The sequence below is a fragment of the Palaemon carinicauda genome, chromosome 27 (assembly GCF_036898095.1).
Source record: "Palaemon carinicauda isolate YSFRI2023 chromosome 27, ASM3689809v2, whole genome shotgun sequence".
Classification (NCBI taxonomy): Eukaryota; Metazoa; Arthropoda; class Malacostraca; order Decapoda; family Palaemonidae; genus Palaemon; species Palaemon carinicauda.
The window spans coordinates 31,022,945-31,050,444 of record NC_090751.1 but is presented as its reverse complement, the minus strand read 5'-3'; the positions used below and the strand labels follow the sequence as shown (position 1 = coordinate 31,050,444).

General features: G+C 35.6%; 2 protein-coding genes across 3 annotated transcripts in view; both read right to left on the bottom strand.

Annotated features, from left to right (window-relative positions):
- Bcat (Branched chain amino acid transaminase) overlaps positions 1–14,233 on the bottom strand; it is a 64,879-nt gene extending 50,646 nt beyond the window's left edge. The window contains exon 1 of one of the 2 annotated variants that reach the window (XM_068350989.1): positions 14,215–14,233. Coding sequence is in view for 1 of the 2 variants with exons in the window: in XM_068350988.1 (XP_068207089.1) it covers positions 8,966–9,031 (66 nt within the window). In the remaining variant the exon portion in view is untranslated. Of the gene's footprint in view, positions 1–8,965; positions 9,110–14,214 lie in introns of those variants that run through there. The other variant, XM_068350988.1, reaches the window with a different exon arrangement.
- Positions 14,234–17,573: 3,340 nt separating this feature from the next.
- LOC137620651 (uncharacterized) overlaps positions 17,574–27,500 on the bottom strand; it is a 13,158-nt gene continuing 3,231 nt past the window's right edge. The window contains exons 2-4 of the mRNA XM_068350987.1: positions 20,468–20,675; positions 20,156–20,317; positions 17,574–18,571 (exon numbers count right to left, since the gene is read on the bottom strand). Of these exons, the coding sequence (XP_068207088.1) occupies positions 17,693–18,571; positions 20,156–20,317; positions 20,468–20,653 (1,227 nt within the window). The 5' untranslated portion in view covers positions 20,654–20,675 and the 3' untranslated portion in view covers positions 17,574–17,692. The remainder of the gene's footprint in view (positions 18,572–20,155; positions 20,318–20,467; positions 20,676–27,500) is intronic.

Here is a 27,500-nt window from a genome sequence, read left to right as displayed (position 1 = left end):
TAAATCAAACTTGATTAAAGACTATTACTTCCTTCGGATACCCAACTAGGGCTACAAGGTCATGTGGCAAGGATTATCCTAGTCAGCATTGAAGACAAACATAATTTCATATACTGAAAAACGTAGCTTATTTAATTCCATGGTAGAATATGAATACTCTCTCTCTCTCTCTCTCTCTCTCTCTCTCTCTCTCTCTCTCTCTCTCTCTCTCTCTCTCTCTCTCTCTCTCTCTCTCTCTCACTAATACGTAATCTCAATATATATATATATATATATATATATATATATATATATATATATATATATATATATATATATATATATATATATATATATATATATATATATATATAATGTGTAATGTGTGTGAACAACCTATCATAATCGTTAATTTTGTCCATCTGACACGTGACCTAATGATAAAAAAAAATCCACGCTACTTTACCGTTGCAAACAATCATTCAAACCAATAAAATGGGTATTCATCACAAGGAAGAGATGAAGCACAGTACAATCATTTAGAAACGTAGTATAATTGGTCTATTCTGGAATACAGATCAAGTAGGAGGAGAGTGCCTTATGCACAAGCTATGCTGCAAAACTGAAGGCAAGGTGACCATAAACTATAACCGAACAGACATGGCCTTTTTTTTTTTTTTTTTTTTTTTTTTTTTTTTTTTTTTTTTTTTTTTTGTATAAGCAACTACCGAACATAAAAACTGTCAAATAGCTGTCATTTTCTTCCGCTACAAATCAGATAAAACTTTTTCTTCTTCGGCAACCTTTCAACAACCTACACAAACATTTAAAAAATTCCAAATGATCAAGAAAGGAAAGGATGTCATAAAAGAAGATGAAATGATTGCGTGCCTTGCCTTGATAAAGAAAAAATTACTAATGTTATACTACTCGAAAGATAATTATACCGATGGCAATGGAGTTTGACCTTCGAAAGGGTAGCCCCCATCCACATCGGGAACACGATACACACTAGCTGAGGAAATCATTTATTTAGTTTTGATATGATTGGGATAAGAAAAATCAAGCTGTAGATATTTCAACTAATATCTAAAATATAAGATCATTATCTAGTCACGGGAAATTAAATATACAATCTCTGTACAAGTTAAAATGAAATGACCTTGGTGTTAGCTGGTTCTATGTATTTCAAGTGGTGAGGGAAGGAATGGGATGAATGTAGAAGCTTGGTACAAAAATTCCGGATTATTTTACGTCATGTAAGGTCTGGGAAGGGGAACATAAGCCATTGCGGTGCCTATCACTCAGGACAATCTTGGCTAAGTTCCCTTCTGAACCCAGGCCAATGAATGAGATAACATAACGTGTCTGCATATGCTTCACATCGGCTTAATAGACGACCAAAAACATAGCAATTTCACGTACACCTGATTCACAAGTGTATGAACGGACTCTTAGCCGTTATTATGTGGAAAACAAAATTACCTGTTGTAAAGCCTTCGTCTGTTTTGGGAGGAAGGGGCACTGTGTAAAATGTTTAAAGCTTTAAACGGAAGACAATTAACACTGAAATAGATTACGATAAAAATAAAAATCGGTCTTGTGGCATACACGGTCTAGAAAGTGGCGGTAGTAAACACTCGTTTAATCACAGTTGTTGCTTTTTTTTCTTAAACCAGAAATCTTTTTTCATTTCGCTGGGGTTACCATCGGTTTCCCACCAATGGTAGCAGGGATACCTGGGGTGCATGCTCAAGAACTAACCCGCTCACGGGTATAGAAAGTAGGTTCCTCAAGGGATAAGAATAGCTGGCACGTCACATACATACTCCCAGCTGAGTGACGGCGATTGCAGTTAGAACGGAATAGCTTATGATATTTAGTTTGGTTACGACTTCCCATCATAAAATCATCGCCTACTATTGTAGTAGGCCCTAATGAAAATGTAAATATCAACGAATGGTTGGAAAACGGTTTCTAGACTCTCTAGGTCTCCCTTCTTATAATTATTAATAATTCCAAGCAAAAAGAGGTTTATGTATAGTTTATTTATGAAAGATCTATCTTATCGTTGCTACTGGTCTCAAAATATTTTGTTTTAATTATTCATTACTTCTACATGTACTTATTTACTGATTTCCTTTCCTTCACTTGGCTATTTTACCTTGTTGGAGCCCTTGGGCTTTAGTATCCTGCTTTCCTAATTATAGCTGTAACTTGGCTAATAATAATAATAATAATAATAATAATAATAATAATAATAATAATAATAATAATAATAATATCTTTAGCATGCAGCTAAAGAAATAAAAAAGTAGATATTAGAAATATAGCAAAATACGTTTAAAAATTATAAACTATAAAATACCACGGAGATTGGTGTCAAATTCAATCAAGCAAGTCACATAATAGCTGGTGCCTTAGAACCAACACCCCTTCCAGACAGTGAACCACATACTTCGTGGGTGTAAACAGGGGCCAATATGTAAAGATTTGGAACTCTACGAATGCAACCAGGACGCCATGCAGTGGTACAATGTTGGCGTGATAAGATGATGATATCTTTATTATTACTAGCTAAGCTACAACCTTAGTTGGAAAAGCAGAATGGTATAAGCCCGAGGGCTCCAACATGGAAAAACAGCCTAGTCAGGAAAGGAAATACGAACACTACAAGAAAAGTAATAAGCAATTAATATCAAATATTTTAAGAACAGTAATAACATTAAAATAAATATTTCATATGATGATGAACGGAGATTCTCCGTAAGTGAGAAAAGGGAATATCAATCTTGAAGAATGCAACTCCACCTGTGACCACCACACCCAACTGGTGGTTCGTAAAGCTGTTAAGATTTGAGGAAATTAGGCCATATGCCTCTGAGGTGGGTGAATAGAGGTCTTTCAGCTACCTAGTGCAACTTGGACAGGAACCACGCAATTTTTCTATGAAGTCAAAGGTTTATAAAAAGTTGGACGGCAATATGGAAGATATTAAGGGAAAAGGGAGATTTAAAATAGAGGGCTAGAGGGGGATATAGCTAATTCTAACGGCCGTTAAACCTGCATATGTACAAAAATGATTACGGTTGGTTCAAAGGTCTCTCATGAATGGCAGAGGATATGGACAGGGCAATATCCTAGAGACTGGCCATATACAGTATATATATATATATATATATATATATATATATATATATATATATATATATATATATATATATATATATATATATATAAATGATCACCTAAGACCCTCTCCATCAATGTCATCAAAATGAGATTTACCAGCCCAGATAGCTAGGTTGCAGATACTACAAGAAACTATTAAGCTTAAGTGGGGATCGAACTCCTGTCCAACAGATTGTCAGACAGGAACATTACGAACAATAGTCTATAGGACAAAGTTTTCCCATTTGACAAACGAAAACGTTTTCAGAATCTTTATCGTTTGGGCCGGCCTCCGACTAGAGGATTGACAACTAAAAAAAAAAAAAAAAAAAAAAAAAAAACAATTGCAAGCCACTGCGCAACTTCCGTTAGATTACAATGCGATTGTTATTGTCATTATTACTAGCTAACTTACAACCCTAGTTGTAAAAGCAGGATGCTTTAACCCCAAGGACTCCAACAAGAAAAATAGTCCAGTTAGGAAAGGAAATGAGGAAATAAAATAAATTACAAGAGAAGCAATGAACAATTTAAATAACATATTTCAAGAAAAGTAACATTAAAATTTTTCATAAATAAACTATAAAAGGATATTTAATTCAGCTTGTTCAACATGAAAACTTTTGCTACGAGTTTGAACTTAAGAAGTTCCACCGATTCAACTACCTGATTAACAAGACCATTTCGCAACCTGGTCACAGCTGGAATAAAAACTTTCTAGAATTCTGTGTAATATTGAGCCTCGTGATGGAGAAGGTATGCCTATTAGATTTAAAAAGCTTAATAAGCTAATTTGCACACGTCAATGCGCTTCAAAAAAAAAGTAATAACTGAAATCTCGGATATATATACTTAGCATTTTGATATTTCATCGATTACTTACAAAAAATCATATGAATAATACTCAACCAACGACGAGGTAGTATCATCGCCCGAATGGTATCGAACTAGCGTTAAATATGTAGAGAAATGTTCGATAGCATACATTAGTGAATATAAACTCTTAACAGTGACTGGTTTTCGTTATAAACTGCGACACTATCCAACTCCTTCCATGAAGGTAACGATCGATCGGTCTATGGTCTATAGACCTTGGGAGAGCCAACTATGCCTTACAAAGGTTGCATAATCTCATCCACTTATGATCCCAACCTAGAATTCCACTGACACAACCTACTACTGACAATATTAATCATTGGATTATTTAAACTAACAACCAAGGAACAGATATCATTATGGATAACATAGAAAAAAATTTTGCTCCTTGTTCTAACAATTTTATTATTATTATTATTATTATTATTATTATTATTATTATTATTATTATTATTATTATTACCCAAGCAACAACCCTTGCTGGAAAAGCAAGATGCTATAAGCCCAAGGGCCCTAGCACGGAAAAATAGCCCAGTGAGGAAAGGAAATAAGGAAATAAATAAACGATGAGAAAAAATTACCAATAAATTATTATAAAAACAGCAACAACATCAAAACAGATATGTCATATATAAACTATAAAAAGACTTAGCCTATGTCAGCCTGTTCAACATAAACACATTTGCTCCAACTTTTGAAGTTCTACTTTTAACAACTTCTTCCCCCATTTGTTTTAGTGTATGTGACAGATACTTCAGTCGATAAATGTGCACGAGCACATGGTAAAATAACCACGACAATAAAACAGGAAGATGTAACACACGTAAGCATTAATGTCAATATCATTAGAATAAAAACCGTGATCTCAATGCAGTGTAGGCGTGCATAGCTGATCGATATCCAAAGAATACCTTGGATATTATGGCCGAATTCTGTGCTAAGTAAGAGTCCCTACTAATAAATAAGCACAAAAAAAAAAAAAAAACATTAAGGTTTAAATTCTATAATGAATTGTGCAATTTCATTTACACAAACTGGATATGTGTTTATATCCGGGACATGTCAAACGAAGCAGCATCATATCTCTCTCTCTCTCTCTCCCTCTCACTCTCACTCTCTCTCTCTCTCTCTCTCTCTCTCTCTCTCTCTCTCTCTCTCTCTCTCTCTCTCTCTCATCAAAAGTGCCCTCTCTCATCAAAAGTGCCTTGAGAAAACACCATTACTGTGCATTAACTGTCTTAACTCTTCAGTCATATTTGCTGAATATGCATCGGAACAGTACAAGCACTTTATGAACCACAATCGCTTGAAGCCTAGTCTTAGAACATTCGTAAAAATGACCTAGAGGGCCCAAGTCTTATTGTAAAGTTAAAGTTTTCTGTATCTTATCTTTTCTGTCTACTTAATATTAAGAATATTCTTTATCGTATTTAAATCTGCAAACAACTGTTATTGATTTCTATCACACGAAAGATCCCAAACGGTTTGTTAACACTTACGAGCTTTAAACATCCAATAGTTTTAGCCAAATGGATGTTTAGAAGCCATTGGTTAAAAATAAACTACAGTAAATTGACTTCACCCTAATAATATTAGATTTCCCCCAACCATATCGCTGTAAAGATTACGTTGAAAATAATGTTATTAATAGACTACGTTGGCTAAAATTCAAATCCAATACCCTAACAGTAACTTCGAAACTAATCGGCTCCAGAAATCGATACAGGGGACTGCTAGAATTAGGTTAGAACACAAGTATAAGACAAAATAAAATCACACATTCAATAAAAGTTATAATTCACATTTACGAGTTAACTATCAGCCTCCCAAAAAAACACACACAAAAAAAAAAAAAAAACATTAGTTAATAATACAGTAAAGCAGAGATTCGAGTGCAATCAAAAACTAAAAAAAAAAAAAAATACATGTAAACAACATTTAAAAATTATCATTCACATCATAAATACACCTTATTGATACTAGTGTAACATAAAAATTGTAAAATATCTGGAAATTAATAAACCCAAAAGAATATTGGCATAACATTCCAAAACAGAAATGGGAGACTGGTGCGTTAGTATCACCGAACCCACAGGCACAAGGGCAAGCATTGCCAAGTAATAACCTGTGCTTCCTGCAGTTATTTCTGGAATGAGTCAGCGGGAATCTGGTCTTCACGACTTGGAACAGCAACGACCACTTGGTTACTTGGTCAATTTTAGATTGCATCATCCAATACTTCCTGGTCTTGACCAATTTCAAACCATAGCTTAGATACGGTTTGTGAATAAATTCTATTGTTCAAAATCACTATTTAAAAAGTGTGAAAAATATTAATAATCACACACACACACACACACACACACACACACACACACACACATATATATATATATATATATATATATATATATATATATATATATATATATATATATATATAATTATAAACTGCAGAACAAAGGCCTCAGGCATGTCTGGAGTTTGGCCAGTTTTCATCACCACGCTGGCCAGTGCAGATTGGTGATGGAGGGAGACTTTTGTCACATGTATGTATGTAAGTGTATATATATATATATATATATATATATATATATATATATATATATATATATATATATATATATATATATATATATATATATATAATACAAATATATATATATATATATATATATATATATATATATATATATATATATATATATATGTGTGTGTGTGTGTGTGTGTGTGTGTGTGTGTGTGTGTGTGTGTGTGTAAATGCGTATATCACTATGCATATATAATTATCATCAATTATAATTCCTAATACTGCACAAAGTCGGATAGATCAGAAAAAAAACCAGTATAACCCCTTTAACAATGAAGGATGGGAGAAGGTTACTAGTTACCATGGGTGACGTAACGACCACATGTTATACGACTACCCGATCCTCCGCTGACCTTAGCATTTCACCCGCCAGGCTTAGGAGTCGGGGCAGGGCCTAGTTCTCATCTGCCAAGATTCTTTGCAACAAATGACATTAAAATTAACTTAAGTAGGCCTATAACCTACATTACATCTACTTGAGCAATTACCTCTTTGGCGTATTCCTATACGCTTTGATTATAATATATTTATTAAATCCTCAAGCATAAGATATTGCGTAAGAAAGGTACAAGGTTGGCGTTGATGTTACAAAGGAATTGTTGAATTTCGTCTAGACGATTTTCATGGCTGTTCACCACAGCTGGTATAAAGCTATGGCCTTCAATAAATAATAAATAGGGACGTGGTTGGCAGCAAACCATTTAATTGAATAGATTTAGAAGAGATACGATTTTGATTATTAAACACTTTTTGTGTAGTTAAAAACAATATTAACGCCCATTAATATCACGTACAAAAGCATTGCAGTTTGGTAGACAACAGTATTCTAGTTTGTCAAACTTGTACAGTTCCTTAACTGAACGTTTTAATTACTGCCCAGTCAAAAATGATCTCGAGACTGAATGAAACTTTAGGAACTTGCAGTATTCACAAAACCAGAGCAAATTGACACAAAACGAATTTATGTATGTGTAAAGGCAAATAAATACAAATATTGTACACATTTTTGGTATAAAGATTGAAACAAGTGCAGTGAATAAGTTGCCATGTTCTTTTAAGCTTAGGCGGAAGCCCAGCACGTTACGTAATGATGACATAACACGAAACCTAGACCTGACAGTTTCCTTGGATATCCTGCATCCATTTATTTTGCGTATTATACTCGATACAGTTTCGAACATATAGCATATTGCAGTTACATATGAAGGCGATTTATTATGCTGCGTTAAAATTTAATTAATTCCGTACCTAAACACCAGAATACATCGTTCCCATTCGTAAACCAAGGCATCAAAATTTGTCTGGCCTAATTTTTCAATGTTAACATCCCACATGATACTTCAGACATCAACTAATACATTCTTTCATACATTGTATAGTATGTGTTTGTGTACACAGACACGTTATATATAGGGCGAAATCTAACAGAGACCCTTCACGTCAATATGCATAGGAGATGAAAATGATGATGATATTCATAGACTAATAACTGTAGATGACAGGAACATTTTTTTCCATCTTCCGCAGCAGTTAACAGACCAGTTACAGAATCGATGACGCATTAAAAGAAGCTTCACTTAGCTACGTTTATCTCATACATGGTTACCGTCGTCCTCAGCCTCCCCTTACACTTACTCCCCCACATAAAATACCCCCCGACAATTTAAAAAGCAATAACCTTACTGTAAAAAAAAAAAAACGCATAAGCCTTTCTCAATAAATTACGAACATCAGGAAAACATTTCTCTCATGCAAACCTTGGTTAAATCTTTGTTTTCTTTTGTTTATATCGTAAGTATTACAAATCTGGTCACACGCGTCTGTGAAGTCGACACGCCCACCTCTCCTCTGATTGGAGGAAGAAGAGGCTCGTTCTCTGACGTCATGATCTCACCACAAGCCGGCTGCAGCAGGTCGATTTTATTTTCCCCCTTCATAAAAAGAGGTTTCGTCGACTATGAAATTTCATGAACACATGTTTATATATGAAAAACAGCATAGTATTTCATCTAGACGTTACAATATGTACTTTTCATGTTACGACATTACATGCCTTTGTCTTAAGGTGGAAACTGCATCAATTTCTAAATGTTAAGCCCCAAAAATCTCTGCATGTGTACATCAATTTCAACACCGAATTAAATGACCAGCTTTTCGCATAGATTTTAAGAAATCGGGGTAATGCACGCAATTGTTTAAACATCGCCATTCACACAAGGTTGAGCTCTTTTTTTTCAATATTGGCTAGAGGAAAGAAACAGTTGTATCCAATTATTTCCAGCAGTTAACAAATAACGACAGTATTTTTTCTACCTCATGCACACAGGAAATGTTCGTATCAACACTTACTCGGTGGCCTTTTATGCGTTTCCCAAGCAAATTATTTAGGAATATGTTGGCGCGAACTGCGTGCATCCTCACTCTGTCAATGATTGCTGTCTACTGCCGTGTTTGGCGGCTGCGCCAGGGTGGGGTTGGGGGATTAGGGCCTTGGTGACCATGGCCGAGGGGCCTTGAAGAGCTTGTCTGCGTATATACCTGCCAGAGCTTAACCCCACTTGCTCTAGCGGTGCGACCGTGATGCAACTCGAGAGGCTGCATTCGTGGAATTGTGCATTTTTTATTTTGTTTTGGGTTGAAAGTCAGCTGGTGTAACTTGCGGAAAAGAATGAAAACACGTCGTTACTGTGCGGCTAATTTTGGAATTATTTCTACTGTCTGTAAAGACTAGTAGCTATCCAGTTAATATCAATGTAACTTAAGTTTCCATACCCTGATTATACTCAATTTTTCATTATCGTGTGAGACCAGGAAATGCATGAGCCTTGGTTGCATAATATTAATTCTCTCTCTCTCTCTCTCTCTCTCTCTCTCTCTCTCTCTCTCTCTCTCTCTCTCTCTCTCTCTCTCTCTCTCTCTCTCTCTCTCTCAGGTGGCAATGAATGTAAGTTATTATTAACTTTAGTGATTATACACACGAAAATCCACATTAAAATTTTCATTATGGTTAGATCGACAGGTGAGAGTTGATAGATGAGGTAAGGCCAGAGATAAAGAGATTGAGATACAAGTTAAGGGCTGAGAGATTAAGGTTGAAAATTAAGATAAGGCCAAAGTGAAAGATGGTTCAGATATGCGGGAAGGACAAAGGGGAGTTGAGATATGAGGTAAGGCCAGAGGAAAAGAGTTGAGAGATGAATTAAGGCCAGAGAGGAAGGAAAGGGTTTAGAGATGAGGTAAAACCAGAGAGGAAAAGGTTGCGAAATGAGGTAAGGGCTTAGAGATTAAGGTTGACAAATGAGATAAGTCCAAAGAGAAAGACAGTTTAGAGATGAGATAAGAGCAAAGAGAAAAGGTTGAGGTATTAGGTAAGGCAAGAAGGAAACGGTTAAGAGATGAGGCAAGCCCAGAAGAAAAGGGTTGAAAGATGATATAAAGCCAGAGAGAAAAGGGTTGAGAGATGAGATAATGCCAAAGAGGAGGAGGATTCAAGAGATACGGTAAGGGCTTTAATCTAATGTTGATAGACAATAATTTTTATTATGTTTTCGACCTTAGATTATCTATTGTCGATCTGGCGATGTTAGGTTTAAGGGAAAAAAACTTATTAGGCCTACATTGTGTGTGGCTAAAGACTATTTACCAAAAGTGAGCCTATGATTTCCTTCCCTATAAGCCATAAAGACACCCACGAGACGGAAAACATTATCTCCATATCTAACCTACAAAGATGGAAGTTTGTGAAAGTTGAGGAAAACGGAAGCAGAAGGAGAATTCCGAAGTTTAGTATTGGAGAGGAGGAAGCAGTCACTGACGCTCCAGATCTAGACCAAGACTAGACCAGTTTTATTTAGACCTTGGTCTAAAGATAGACCGTACAGTCACCGAACCTGCAAGATAAGGAATTACAGATCGAGAAATAAAGATGAGAAAAGGGGATATTTATGTCTGGTGTTAAAATGGTTATAGGACAAACCAACCCTCCACTAAGATATGAAAAAGCCCATAAACAAGTGATAGAATTATTTATTTTTAGCTGAGTGATAGAGAAATGAGGAGATAGACAATGCCAGAGAAAAGGAGAGCTTCGACAAGAGGTAAGGGAAATGAGAGAGATTATGGAGAGAAGGTAAAAACTGATAAGAAAGTGTTGGTATTGGGAAGGACAGATTGAGAGTTGAGAGAAAAGATAAGGACAGGTAAATTAAGAGCCGAGATAAGAACAGAAAGAAAGGAGGCAAAGAAAGAGCAAGGACACTGAGATATGTGATAAGGGTTTCAAACAAGGTAGAGGTAATATGTAAGGGCAGATATAAGGAGGGAATACAGAAGAAGTAAGGGTTATTCAAAAGATGATTGGGAGAAAAGGGTAAAAGAGAAGATTTGCGTTAAGTCTAGGGTAGAGAGAAAGAGGACTGAGAGATCATGTAAGGGCTGAGAGATATTGGGGGAGAGATGAGGTAATGACACAGAAAGTGGTTGAAAAATGAGATAAGGACAGAAAGAGGGTTGAGAGATGAGGTAAGGGCTGAGGAGGTAAGGACAGAAAGAAAAGGGTTGAAAGATGAGGTAAGGACAGAAAGAAAAGGGTTGAGAAATTAGGTAAGGGCTGATTAGGTAAGGACAGAAAGAAAAGGGTTGAGAGATAAGGTAAGGGCTGATGAGGTAAGGACAGAAAGAAAAGGGTTGAGAAATGAGGTAAGGGCTCAAGAGGTAAGGATAGAAAGAAAAGGGTTGAGGGATGAGGTAAGGGCTGAGGAAGTAATGACTGATGAGGTAAGGACAGAAAGAAAAGGGTTGAGAGATGAGGTAAGGACAAAAAAAAGGGGGGGTTGAGAGATAAGGTAAGAGTAGAAAGAAAAGCGTTGAGAGATGAAGTAAGGACAGAAAGAAAAAGGTTGAGAGATGAGGTAAGGGCTGAGACATTAAGGTTGAGAGATGAGATAAGGCCAAAGAGAAAGAAGGTTCAGAAATGAAGCGTAAAGGGCAATGATATGAGTTAAGAGGTAAAATAGGGGTTGTTAGAAAAAGAGGGGCGGTTGAAAAAGAGTAAAAAGAATATGGTTGAAACATGAGTTGAGAGAAGAGAAAAAAAGATTTATTTACTTCTTGGTAGAAGAAGTAAGGTTAGAGAGCTAGTAAGGTTAAGAGAAAATGTAAGGTCAAAGAAAGGGTTTGAAAAAAAAAAAAAAGGAGTTGAAAAGAACCAAGCAAGAAGAGGTAGGTTTAAAGGAAAGGTAAAAGCAGAGTAAAGGGTAAGGAAAACAGTTTGAGAAGAGAGGTAAAGGTGGAGAGATAAAGGACTGAAAGAGAAAAGGGTTGATGGAAAAGACAAGGGTAGAGAGAAAATGTTTTATGAAAGGAGTGTTGATAGATAGGAAAGCAGTTGAGAGAAGATAAAAATGGTCGAGAGAAATGAGGTTGGGAAGAGAGGTCAATGTGGAGAAAAAGAGGCTGAGAATTGAGGTCAGGGTTGAGAGAATAAGAGTTGAGAAAGCAGATAAGGGGAGAAAGAAAAGTGGTTGAGAAGTGATAAGGATAGAAAAAAGGAGGATTGAGAAAAGAGATTACGAAAATGGATGGGGTTAGAGAAAATGAGAATTGAGAGAAGCGGTAATCTAAATGAGAGAAAGAGTATCAAAGAGTAAGAGGTTGAGAAAAGAAGCAAGGGTTGAGAGAGAGATTACAAGCTAAGCTACAACCCTAGTTGGAAAAGCAGGATGTTATAAGGTCAAGGGCTCAAACAGGAAAGAATAGCCCAGTATGGAAAGGAAATAAATAACTAAATGAACTATATAAGAAGTAATGAACAATTAAAATAAAAACCCTTTAAGAACAGTAACAACATTAAACTTTTATAAATAAACTATAAAAAAGTTGAGAAAAGAGGTGAATGCAGAGAGAAAGAGGCTTCAAATAAGAGGTAAGTACGGAGAGAAAGGTGGTTGAGAGAAAAGTAGTGGCAGAAACAATGGGCAGAGAGATGTAAGGGATTGTACAAAGGGTGTTAAGAGGGAATAGGGCATAAAAGAAGAGGTTTGAGAAAATAGGTAAGAGCAGAGAGAAAATGGATTAGGAGAAGAATTAACGGGAAATAAAAGAGATGATTGGAGGAAAAATTCAAGGCAAAGAGTAAGGGGTTGAGTCCAGGAGTAAGGAAAGAGAGAAAATGGGTCAGTGCAATAAAAATCAAAGTATGGAAATAACGAAAATTCTCTATAAAGGATAAATGATGAGTGAAGTAAATGAAGAATGTTGTGATGGAATGATTTATAGGATATAGGCCTACGGTCCTTGGTAATAATGGGTTCCTTGGGTCTAGCAAGAAGATTTTTGGTTAAGAATAAAGACGGAAGAGACTTGCCATTTGATTTTGCGAAGGGAACCAAGTTGTGTTCACACTATAAATAAAGGTGATTGCTACAGTACTTTATTCTATAAATTCCCAATGATTCCTAAGGTTTCATTCGCGGGGTGTGGTGCTGAGGTATAGTCTATAATAGATGAAATTTTCTAACATCTCATTTAGGCCTACTCAGTAAATGCATTCATTTGTGGTGTATTTTTTTTAATTTTAAATAAATTACTATGAATATATTTTAGCTCTGTGGACTGTCGAGTTAGGACTGCCTTGGTCAGACTACGCCATTGAGACACCTCATAGAGTAATTCTTCAATAAACCTGCAAGTATATTATCTCTCTCTTTCTCTCTCTCTCTCTCTCTCTCTCTCTCTCTCTCTCTCTCTCTCTCTCTCTCTCTCTCTCTGTCTGTCTGTCTGTCTGTCTGTCTGTCTGTCTCTCTCTCTCTCTCTCTCTCTCTCTCTCTCTCTCTCTCTCTCTCTCTCTCTCTCTCTCTCTCTCTCTCTCTGTCTGTCTGTCTGTCTGTCTGTCTGTCTGTCTCTCTCTCTCTCTCTCTCTCTCTCTCTCTCTCTCTCTCTCTCTCTCTCTCTCTCTCTATCATTTCCAAAATGTTCATGTTTATTATATTTTTCATACAATGGCCCCGGGCATCCATACTTTACCCGAGATTGGACTGTGTGTACTACAGATTTTCAGGGTTGAATCTATGGGGATATCATATACTTATTTTGTTCATTGATATCATAAAATATTTAGGTTCATGAAAAGAATCTAAAAAAAAAAATACATTTTACAAAATATAATCTGTTGGAGGTTCGTTATTCTTCACCGAATTAATACAATCTTTTGTTGGTAATGAATTAGATGACACTTTCCTTTACCTTGTAGTGTATATCCCTTACTGGTCGATATATATTTCAAATACGAAATATGGATGTAATACTGTTTTCATGCATTATATGAAATATAAATAAACGCCGAAGTTCCTGCATGAAACGTAATCTATAGAAAACGTGTCTGGCTTTTGGTTCATTCACAGAAAGCGAGTTAATATCAATCAATGATAACCATATACTGTACATTCTGACTTTCAAATGATTTTGAACATTCCAAAATCAAAGCCGTGGTGACACATCTATAAAGAATTTTATGATTAAAAACAAATAGATTTAAAAGTCCATAAGCTACTAGCTGTAGGCCTATACTCTCTGTAAGTGTTTTACTCTAGTGTTCTTACCTTTCCTCTGTACCTGCTTGATTTTTCTCTCTTGCTGTTCAACTTCTTTCAGCTTTTATTTCACAAGACTTCTGTGGGGGTTTACCCAGATGCACTTCGGCAATGAATGGACTTCCTGACCACAAAGTTGGTCCATATGACAAATTTTCCATAGATAAATCATGGCTTTATGTTTTCTACTAATATGGTGCATTTCAAATCGTAATTGTACCACATGATATAACTTGTCATCAAATAAGCACAGAACTAAGTATTAATGACTTTTGCTAGCCTGAGGCACAGTTAATACATTGATTGGGGGATAATTGTTAATGGAAACGATGTTGATGAGAATGTCTGTCCGGTAGGCAAAACTACTTGTAATAGCCGGATAGCGGCCCATACATACATGGTAGATTGCCACACCCTTTCAACAGTTTACACAGGATTCTGGACGAATAATAACGAATTGAGATGAGCCAAGTAGTTGAAGTAGCGACAGGATAATGTAGCAAGGGCGGCACAAGCTGCGAATTTCCTTCACTGGTCGAGTCGGGACTCGGTATACTGTTTTCTTTCTTGGACTTCTACTTCTTCCCTCCTGGATCATGAGGGGAGGTCTTAACTGCGGTCCATAATTTTACAACCTCTCCAAATAAATCTTTAATTTGATTATCATTTAAAGATATATTCCCCTTTACCTAACATGGCACGTTTAAACATAAACACACTAGCATGTACTGTATTGCACATATTATGCATATGTTATTGTTGCAAAAAAGATCGAGACTTGTTTCCGTCATAACATGGGAATCACGGTTGAGATGCTATACCTACACCATGATGGGAATGATGTAAAGAATCAAAGTAGGCCTACATTCACCAAGAAGTGAGGTATTGAAACTAAAAAATGAAATCATGTTCTATTATAACATTACATCCTCAACATCGCCCATATTTCTCTCCTCGATCAGTGAAATTTAGAAAGAGACATTGTGCATTAACCTCGGTTTATACGATCTTCCATTAAGTGTCATTATGCATACATAGGTTTTTGTCTTCTTTAAAAGGTAAGCCAAGATATGTTAGACTTCGGGCTTGCACAACCTCGTAATGAAATTAAATTCACGAGATCTACGAATAATATTAGTTTCGATTAAAATGGAAATCACAAAGCTAGAAATGTGACAAATGTTTTGATAATCGTTCCGAGTTTCTTGTTTACCCAAAGAAGCTTGGGTTTTTTTAGAAGGGTTAGTCACTTAAGACACTCAATTAATAAGAGATATTTCTTGAGCTACCCTTTGAAATAGGTCACAGCAGATTTAAAATTCGATAAAATGTATTTTATTAAGTAAGGGCTAATCCTTAGACACTGGATTGATTTAAAAAATGGTTAGAAAACAAAGAAGTAATTTCTATTGAAAATAAGACATGAGAAGGTAGTTCTATTCTCCATCATAAGACTCAATACTACGCAGTACTCTAGAAGTTTTATTCCAGCTGTTACCAAGTTGTGGAATGATCTTCCTAATCAGGTTGTTGAATCAGTAGAACTTCAAAAGTTCAAAGTTGGAGCAAATGCTTTTTTGTTGACCAGGCGGACATGAGTCTTTTTATAGTTTATATATGACATATATGTTTTTGACGTTGTTAATAGTTTATATATCTCTTTTGACATTACTTTTTTTAGAATGATTAATTGTTAATTTGTTCTCTTCAGTTATTTATTTCCTTATTTCCTTTCCTCACTGGGCTATTTTTCCCTATTGGAACCCCTGGGCTTATAGCATCTTGCTTTTCCAATTAGGGTTGTAGCTTGGATAGTAATAATTTGGCATGTCCTTTTGACCCATAACTGCACTTGCTTTATAGCCTTCAACTATACTTCCTTTCCCATTTCCTTTCTTCTATATTGTGGTCCAACCTCCTAACTTTTACTTAATATTGCAACTGAATGGGCTCCTTAGCCCTTGTGCCAGGTCTTATGGCCCAAATCAATATATCCTATTAAATTCTGTCTAGCATCTAATAGCCTAATAAATGGTATACATAATTCATAATGATTTCATCTCAGATAAGATATGAACAAACAAAAATAAAACAATAATTGGCATATTGATTTTTACGGTTAGTTTAAGACTACGTTCGAATACCCGCTAAGGAAAACTCTGCTGCTAATAAATTCAAGATTTAATGACAGAATGCTAAATGGAAACACGCGGCCTACTCTCTTTAGCTCAAGAATGGCTTAATCTAACCACGATCTAGTTATATCTAGACAGCGAATCTAACCATCAAGAAGGCTCACAACCGACCAAAGGAGCAAGTGGCAAACCTCCATTTATTATTATTATTATTATTATTATTATTGTTATTATTATTATTATTATTATTATTATTATTATTATTATTATTATTATTATTACTTGCTCAGTTACAACCGTAGTTGGAAAAGCAGCATGCTATAAGCCAAAGAGCTCCACTAAGGAAAGGAAATGAGGATATAAATAAACTACAAGAGAAGTGATGAACAATTAAGTTAAAATATTTTAAGAACAGTAACAATATTACGATAAATCTTTCAAATATAAACTATAAAAAACTCATAAAAAAAGAAGAGGAAGAGAAATACGATAGAATACTGTGCCCGAGTGTACCCTTAAGCAAAAGAGCTCTAACCCAAGACAGTGGAAAACCAGGGCATGGAACCTATCAGTTACAGCGGGCTTTCTACCTCCACTGGGGTTTTGATGTACTCTGAATCAAGGTCTAAATGTATTCTTTAGACTTTGTTGTGAATTGTTACTCTCAATTTCAATATTGTGATGCAAGTTAGATTCGCTTCGTTCTTCTGTTATCATTGATATGATATAGAGTATATTTTCTCATCTGCTATTCAGTTGCGCAGTTATTCACATGCGTTTAAATCTCTAAATCTTTGTCTGTATTTAATAAACTGTCTTTTATTCTTCCTTTTAATAGGACCTTTGGAGTGATCCATTTATACAGTATATGTATACACGATACTGAACGATGATGAAATTTTCTTAAAGAACGCAGTAATGTCTTTGTAATTAAAATCTCTGCAACTGAGAGATTTTGTATTTTCTTTACTTAAGTTTTCTTTATATGGAAAGTTACTCACAGACAACATATAAGAAAACAACATAGAAATCCTGAGAACTTATTTTATTACTCTTATCAACTTCACTAAGGACAAAACAAAATACATATTCGTTGTATCATCATTGATAATATAAAAAAATACTCAATAAATGCTTACGAATCTCAGTAAGTTATAAGAAATTGATGAGATAAATCTCAATTATCAGACATATTCTTAACTAGAAATATTCTATTTTTCTTATAAAGTAAAACTTAATTTTACTCATTTGTTTTAAAACATCAGAAAATGCAATTGACACAACTATACATAGAACACACAAGGTAGTAGGAAAATACTTTCTATTTTGACAGATATCTGTCAAAAGATGAGTTAGAATACACCAGGTATCATTCGGTAAGGAACAGTATTACAATATTTTTCCCAAACAACCCCATATTTAGAGCGGCATTTTTCTTCGTCCCTGAACACCCTGTGAACAAGTAGCACCGTCAGGAAAATGGCGTATAAGAATGGCCATACCCCGTAGCCTAAACCAGGCAGGCACCATGCCACAGCTGATAATATCTCAAAGACGTAGTTCAGATGTCTGGCGAGGCCCCAGAAACCTGAAGTCAGAAGTTTGGAGTGTTTGGTTCCAGTGACGCTTTCGTAGGTAGCTTCTATGTAAGTGGCCGGTTTTCCCCAGAGATCACACTTGCCGTTGTGTGCCCTGAAGTATTCTTTCTCCCAGTCAACGCGATAATTAAGCAATATAGATGCCACTCCTAGGACAAGGACAGCCAAGGCAGCAGTGTTTGATATCACAGGCGAATGAGCGACTATGTAATAAGATGAATACGTATAGAAGGCCGGGACAAACACGAGGCATCCCCAGCAGATGTAGTATCCCGCGCGATCGAGGGTGATGTCCAGAGTATTGAAGTAACCTGTTTCCCACCAGTAAAACTTGGCCAGGTAAATCGTCTGAAGGGCTGCACAGACGAAATGGGCCATAGTGAAGCCATTCTTGATCCAGCCAGCCACGAAGAAGCCAACGACCAGCAACTCCCAAGCCATGAGTCCAAATCTGCAGTTGGTCAGTTGCTTGACATCTACACCCAGGATGCGGGGGTGGACTTCCATGCCCCGGTAAAATTCGTACAGAAAAGGTTTGGGTTCGATTATTTCCTTGGTTTGGGGAGCGACTTTCCCTTGGATGAGGAGGTATGTGCAGAGGATTAAGGCAAGGACGTTGCACGATGCCAAGATCTGAAAAGTAAAGGAAATAGGTTAATATTCAAGATGAATAAAGTAATGTATTTGTATCAGAAATCTACATTTCAATAACGGGTCAATACAAGTCAAAAGCAATATTCTATAGTAACAAATAAACTATCAGGTTACTAAAAAAAAAAGTATAATTTACCTGTGATTATATTCCAACCAGAAGCTATCCTTTCCATATAATTATAATCTAATACGAAATATCATCGTCTAAACATAACCACATAAATAGATATTTTCCTCTGATGAAACATGTATAATCAATAATTAAGAAATTACTACTTACTGAAGTAAAATTGAATTGCCAAAACATTTTAAGACAAGCGTTTCATAATCGCTGTATCTTCAATGTATTGAAGATTCGGTGAAGCTTTTATAACACGACACATCAGAAACTCATTATTTCAATAAAGTCTCAGTTCTGAAGAGAGTTTGTCCCGCCAAAACGCCTGGTTCAAAATTACAAAAATCTCAGACAACGTGTCCACCTTAACCCAAGGTCTATAGAATACAATAGACCTTGCCTTAACCTAACCCTCTTGCACTACTATAGTCCATTCCTTTTAGCGATGCATATTTGCACCGACTCGCAGCGGTGCCCTTCTAGCTCGGAAAAGTTTCCGGATCGCTGATTGGTTGGACAAGATAATTCTAACCAATCAGCGATCAGGAGACTTCTCCGAGCTAAAAGGGCACCGCCGCGAGTCGGTGCAAATATGCATCGCTAAAAGAAATGGACTATAGAAGACTCGGAGTTGTAGTCTTGATTATTTATTTTCTCCCAAGATCAAAATTGATATTAGCTTCAAGAATATTACTAAAATTTATAGAAATGTGAAGAAATTTGAGGAAATAGTTTGGGTGATTTTTTACAAATAGGAGAAAAAGAAAATATTAATTACCTCCTCTAAGGAGGTTGCCATCAAGTCTCTTTATTTATTTGTTTGTCTGTGTGTCTGTGGATAGGATTATGTCAAAATTGTTCGACGGATATTGACAAAATTTTCTCCACAGATAAATCTTAGGTCATGGACGACCCCATTAAGTTTTGGAGATGATTTCGATCCGGATTCTAAATCCGGATTTGCATTTGTCGCCATTTTAAAGATAACATCTCAACAAAGTGAAGGATTTTGACGAAATATCCACCACAGAGAGATCTTAGGCCATGGACGACTCCATTAACCTTTGGTGGAGACCAGAAATCTCTGATTACTCTCGTTTTACATTGCGATTAACTAAAGTTGTAAACCGCAAAACGCATTCAGTATGCACTCTATAGTCAATTCTTTTTAGTGAGTCAGATTTGCACCGACTCGCTGGGGTGCCCTGTTAGCTCGGAAAAGTTTCCTGATCGCTGATAGGATGGACAAGATAATTCTAACCAATCAGATAGCAGGAAACTTTTTCGAGCTAAAAGGCACCGCTGCGAGTCAGTGCAAATGCGCCTCATTAAAAAAACATTGAGTATAGTATGTTTTATCATAACTGCCTTTTAAAGCGTACAAATCATAAGATGTTAAAATAGCAGTATCTTACCAACATCATAAGCAAAATAGATTTCCTCACCTGTGGGAAATAATCAACAAGTTCCACAGCAGTTTCTGGTCTGATGTACAGCAGCAAAAGGAAAGCAGCCAGACTCACAAAGAAAAACTGCAAACCATTTGCTTTATATCTGGGAGTGTAGCCGTACGATGTGGTGGGGCCCAAAAACTCCTTTCCTGGGACCTGAGAGATAACGAGGAACGTAAGGGGTGGTATAAAAAAAAATATTCAAGTTTAATATAACGATAAATCTAAAGAATAAACTGTCTGTAAACTATAAGCAGAATCTTCTTCAGCTAGAAAGATTAGGGTACACTATTTGAAGAAACTTACCCAAAGTGAGACCAATGCCCAGGCTAGCATAATCCCCACGATAGTCCAAGAATGGGTATTTCCCAAAAGGCTCCAAGTTTTTGTGCCATCACCCCCAACTAGAGCCAAGAACTGTACTCCTATTGTTGTTGTCACCATAAGAAATGGAGGGCCTATGTGATAACGTAATGTATCGTACCAACTCATCCTGAAGCTGTTAGACTCTAACCTGGAGGTAAGAAAAAAAAAACTTTCATGAAATTACTTTATATAACATAATTAAGTCAGCGCTAAGCCCGGGGTGCAAATCTATAACGGGGCCCATCAGAGGTTCGGACCCTGGGCTTAGCCATGCTTTATACAAATTACTTTTTTTATGATAAATACATAATGCAGATAGAATGTAACTTATCACCAGTCAAATTGTCCATGAAAATAAAGGTCCAGATGCTGGAGAGTTGAGACTGGTCTGACTGTCTCCAGGGTTTTTGATACAGAAACAATATAAAATCATCAGTGAAAATGCTGTAAAAATTATATCTTAATAACCTAAATTAATTTTATCGATAGAATGTAACCTATTACCAGTCAAATTGTCCATAAAATCCAAATGCAGGTGACTGATGTGATTTTCTCCAAGGTTTTTGATACATAGACAATATAAAATCATCAGTGATAATCCTGCAAAAATCGATCTTTATCACCTTAATTTAAAGTAATTTTTAAAACATTTTTGAAGAGACATTTCAATTCAATCATTAGCATTCTATTCAGCTCAGAAAAAAACAAATTATTATAATTTTTATTATCATTTTATTATTATTATTATTATTATTATTATTATTATTATTATTATTATTATTATTATCATTAGCTAGGCTATAACCCTAGCTGGAAAAGCAAAATGCTATAAGCCCAAGGGCTTCAACAGGGAAAAATAATCAGACTAATGTCTTTTCCATTTTTTTACAATTTAAAAAAAAATGAGATTTACACTGATTTGAAGAATTCCAAAAACATCAACAACACATTGAATTTAAACTTGATTATACAAATACATTAACAACACATTGGTTTTAAACCTGATTATGCAAATGAAATACCATTCAAATTTGTTTGAAAAAATCCCGTTTTTTCTGGTTTTACCATTTTTTATAACCTTACGATGTCATCATAGGATCAAATGATAAGGGGATCACTGGTTATTTTTAGATCTTTAAAATTATAAAAGATAATAATAGTATGGACAAAATTAATCAACTCCAGCCTAGACAAAACAGAAATGTTCGATAAGATATACATAACTTGTCCTTCCAGTCTCAACGCATTTGCTCTTCATTATAGAAATTTATAACAGTTGTATTTATATACAAATATATTGCAGAAAAACAAGTGCATGATTAAAAGCAACATTATAAAGTCAACAAAACTGGATACAAAGCAATAATTTCTAATAATGTTTTCTCTTCCCATTCATATCCAATGTAAATATTATAGAATATGGTAATAATAGGTGAAATAATAGGTTTAGGATGAATGAGCATGAATTCGTAAGATAGATCATGAGATGAAATACAAATACGGGAAGTTTAACCCGTAAAGCCATGACCTGCATTTGAAAGTTTGCATAACAATTAAATGCTTCTCAAAATCACGCTTGCACTAAAGATCAAAACAGGGTACTTGGCAAATGACTCAGGGCAATGCTTACAATCATTAGGCACTGACAGACGTGTTCTCTCTCTCTCTCTCTCTCTCTCTCTCTCTCTCTCTCTCTCTCTCTCTCTCTCTCTCTCTCTCTGTATTATTATTATTATTATTATTACTTGCTAAGCTACAACCCTAGTTGGAAAAGCAGGATGCTATAAGCCCAGGGGCCCCAACAGGGAAAATAGCTCAGTGAGGAAAGGAAAAGAAAGGAAAAATAAAATATTCTAAGAATAGAAACAAAATTCAAATAAATATTTCCTATATAAACCATAAAAATTATTACAAAACAAGAGAGAAATTAGATAGAATAGTGTGCCCGAGTGTACCCTCAACCAAGAGAACTCTAACCCAAGACAGTGGAAGACCACGTTACAGAGGCCATGGCATTACCCAAGATAAGATATAAGATATAAAAGTAATGAGGCATCCCGTTTATGAAATCTAATGTAATAATTTTTATCGCTGCCCTTTAAATAGATCTGGACATACGAACAAACAAACAAATCATCCTCTTCACTGTTCAGTGCATTATACCAACCACATGATCAAATCCTATTATCAACCCCACCTCTTCGTTCCATCTTAGGAGCGGGTCTGTATTTGTATTGTGTAATCTATACCAAATGGCATCAGATGATAGGCCCAGATTCATATCATCTGATTAAATTCATTATATATCCTATCAGCAATTAAATTGTAATTTCATTTAAACATTAAATCATCTTCATAAAAAAAAAAACCTTCATTAACCATCACACCTTACTCAATCAACAAATTGGTTTCAGTCGATTGGTGTCCTTTTGCTTAGCGTGAACCAAAGAACCTTTCCTTTTCCTGCCTGTCTCTTCCTTTCTCAGAATAATTCTACTACTATCTAAAGTCGCATGAGGTTGTTGTTGTTGGGGTATTAAAGCCAACACTTGTTGGCACGGGCCTTTCCCTTGCCAACAACAAGTGTTGGCTTTAATACCCCAACAACAACAACCTCATGCGACTTTAGATAGTCGCATGAGGTTGTTGGTCTGCCCTTCTCTTTTATTCTTTTCCTGTACTTCATTTTCCCCCCTTTTTTCCCTTCTTCTTTCCCATCCCAGGTACCTGCCTTCGGGCTATAAACTGGATTGTATCCAGGGGTACTTATCCTTTCCCCATATTCCCCACTTCCCTGTCCTCATCGTACTGGTACTGGCCTAGCACTGGGGCAGAGGAGACCATTCAGTGCCAAAGCGAGCATGTGGGGAAAACTTCATAGGTACATTGTGAACAAGGCAAGTTGTTGGATAGCTAAATAGAAGAAAGTTATTGAAAATGAAACTCTCGTACAAAGGCCAAAAAGTGGGTGCAGCTATGGGGCCTGAAGGAGCTGCAAAGCTACTACAGTGGCTGTAGTAGCTTATCGTAAACATCCCTATAATAATCTGTAGGACGGGAGCTCAAGACCCCGCTCAAGCTCGATAGTTTCTAATAGTGTCAGCATCTCCATAATCGTTATGAATAGGGATGGGTGTTTTCGGGGAGGCCACAGATCTACTTACTGTGTCATCAGCAGCCATTGCCTGACCCTCCCTGGTCCTAGCTTGGTGGAGAAGGGGTTTGGGCGCTGATCATTGTTCTCTAGTCTTGGGTAGTGCCATAGCCTCTGTACTATGGTCTTCCACTGTCTTGGGTTAGAGTTCTCTTGCTTGAGGGTACACTCGGGCACGCTATTCTATCTTATTTCTCTTCATCTTGTTTTGTTAAGTTTTTATAGTTAATATAGGAGATATTTATTTCAATGTTGTTAATGTCCTTAAAATATCTAATTTATCCTTGTTTCCTTTCTCACTAGGTTATTTCCCTATTGTGGCCCCTGGCCTTATAGCAACTTGCTTTTCCAACTAAGGTTGTAGCTTAGCAAGTAATGATAATAATGATAATATTTCATCAGTCTCTAGAGCATCCCTTGCCTCTGCCATTCATGAGTGACCTTTAAACCGGATGAGATGCTACACTAGCGGCATGGCATCGGCCCCCCCCCCCCCGCCCCCAACTCCCGACGCCCAACCATGCGGGTCTTACTAATCATAAGCCAAGCCCTTTGCCTCTCGACATGACAACGTCAAAAGCGGAATGTATTTCTTTTATTCTCGCGTCCCAAGATGAGACCTTGAGTGAATGATATATTAAATACCTCGATTACTCTTTGGTCTCTTTAATTTTCCGAGTATCTATCTGTGCTTCCTGATTTACAAAATATGAGTCTGGCACACGGCCTTTGTTATTATTATTATTATTATTATTATTATTATTATTATTATTATTTGCTAAGCTACAAACCTACTTGGAAAAGCAGGATGCTATAAGCCCAGGAGCTCCAACAGGGGAAAATAGCCCAGTAAGGAAATGAAACAAGGAAAAATAAAATGTTTTAAGAATAGTAACAACATTAAAATAAATATCTCCTATATAAACTATAAAAACTTTAAAAAGTTTACCTGCTGTTTTCTTATCATATACATTGATTGTTTGATGTGATTATTAGGATTGTAAAATAATGTCTTTATCTGATTGTTGCATGCAAAAGCTACTGAGTAATAATGGCTAAATTGTTATTACCCTCACAATAACATCAAATCATGCTTGAGTCATCTACCACACGTATTTCCATAACCCAAAGAATTAGATATTATCTACGCCATGCTAATAAAAATGTCAATCGGTGCGTGGTGATTATAAGTCTCCAACAAAATATTACATGACTTGCTTGAAAATTCCATGGAGACAATGAACTCGCATGTCCCGTTTTCTATGAAATAAACATCGGGTTAGTATGTTTTCTTACTGTATTAAATGACATAATTGTTTTATTAAAGTATTCTTTATCTTAGTAAAGTATACAAACTTCTGATACAATCTAAGATTTATGATTTCTTCTGTATTTATGTATTATATCTCCGAATGTTCGTAAGTCGAACGTTGTAAGGTGAGGTCCTTTACGTGCAAAGGAAACTTAGCCATTATTGCTATTCTCGTGGTATTGGTTTAACTCGCTACATTCAGCCAAGAGCTTCACCCTTTTTGCTTCTATCGTGTCTCTTACTATTCCATTCTATTGTCTATTGTCTATTTGTGCTTTGTCGAGTTTCTATTTCTATTTCTCAATAACAACTCTAGACCAATGTTCTCTTACTTGTATCATTTGATGATAGACGATAAACAAACTATTATATTGTATTAATCTCTCAATTATTTATTGTTTGTTCTTTCCGTTATCTTTTTCTCCCTTTTCATATATCCCAATAATTCTTCTCGTTTTACATTTATATGAAAGATCTATTTCAATGTTGCTACTGCTCTTGAAATATTTCATCTTAATTGTTCATTACTTCTCTTGTAGTTTATTTATTTCCTTATTTCCATTCCTCACTAGGCTCTAGCATCGTGCTTTTCAACCAGGGTTCTGGCTTAGCTCATAATAATAACAACAATAATAATAATAATAATAATAACAATAATAATAATAATAATAATAATAATAATAATAATAATAATAATAACAAAACCATGTTGTCATTACGTAAATTCATATGTAATCAATAATTCACAAAAGCATTCATCAATAATTTTTTATGGTACCCTATTTAAACAAACAGTGTCTTATTTTTCCGTGACTTTTCAACTTCCTAGAAAACGAAAGTAAAATGAAAATCAAGAAGCGTAGATCAGGAATCAATTTTTTACTCGGGTAATGTTTTCACCTACGATCGAAACATTGCTTACATTATTGTTTTTTATTATTGTTTACCGTCTTTGGATCCACAAACAAACGACAACGGAAGGTTTGCGTTTCCTGTGGTAGCCATTATGGAGGATCTTCAGATAGAATTTATATTTCCAGGATCCATAAACTGTTTGTAATTTCCACCGTTAGGCCTATCAGTAATAACAGAAGGAAAAACACGTGTTGTTATTATTATTATTATTATTATTATTATTATTATTATTATTATTATTATTATTATTATTATTATTATTATTATTATTACTTGCTAAGCTACAATCCTAGTTGGAAAAGCCGGATGCTAAAAGCCCAGGGGCCTCAATTGGGAAAATAGCCCAAATGAGTAAAGGAAACACGGTAAAACAAAGTATTTTAAGAACAGTAACAACATTAAAATAAATATTTCATATAAAAACTATAAAATATTCAACATAACAAGAGAAAGAGCAATTAGATAGAATAGTGTGCCCGATTGTACCCTCAAGCAAGAGAACTCAAACCCAAGACAGTGGAAGGCGCAACGATGGTAAAAGTAACATTTAAGAATTATAGTCTCTATTTTGAGACAATCAAAACAGGTACAGAAATCGATCAACAACTCCATGCTTTTATAAATCACAAGAAGGAAATTTCCCAATACGAGTAGGCTGTCATTACAGGTGGAAGAAAACTGGTACAGCTATCGACTAATAATTACAAGTTTTTATACAAGAGAATATCAAAATATGAGTAGAGTCATCACAGGTGAAGGAAAATATTGCATTGTGAAGGTGTAGTGTAGAGGAACACTGCAAATTCCTTATAGAATGTGAATTTAAACGGAAAATATTAATGGCATCAAATTCTGAAGAGAGGAGAGATAGAATATAAGTTTCTATGGGCACCAACTCTAGGAGGAATCATCTGGATAATACTACACGCTTAGCACAAAGAAAGATTTAATCCAGACGATTTCATGCTATTCAGAAATGGCTCCCTCCTAATCTGAATGTAACGTTGAAGTATCTTGCTATTCATAGTTCAAAATATGTAAGCCATGGTTTAATGTTTAGACCTCCATATAGGCTTATCAGGGCATCAAATTATCGAGATGTCCTTGTATCTTATCTAAGGTCAAGTGGAGAATACATAACAAAAATAACCTTTAAATGGAAGGGGGAGTTCATTAGCCAAGTAGAAGAATATGAAAACAAAAATTACACGTGAATGATGACAGAAAATTTAATTTCTGTAAGTCATTTCATGTATTCTGCGATTACCATTACTGTCTCTATAAATGTTCATGCAAAAACAATTGGGAAAATTTCATATTGATTATATCAATAACTTTCAATCTCTTCTAACTTGCATTAAAATTTTCACCGACTCGTTCGCTTTTCTGATGTAACATAATTCCAGTGAAATCGTGTGTGTGTATGTGTGTGTGTGTGTGTGTGTGTGTGTGTGTGTGTGTGTGTGTGTGTGTGTTTCTTCTTGAAAAAAGGAAAAAGACAGTAAAAGTAGAAGTCAAATTAATCCGCATGAGAAATCCAAAGGGGTGTGCCAGTTTAACCTCAGGGTTGGTACCAGTCATCTTCTAATGGA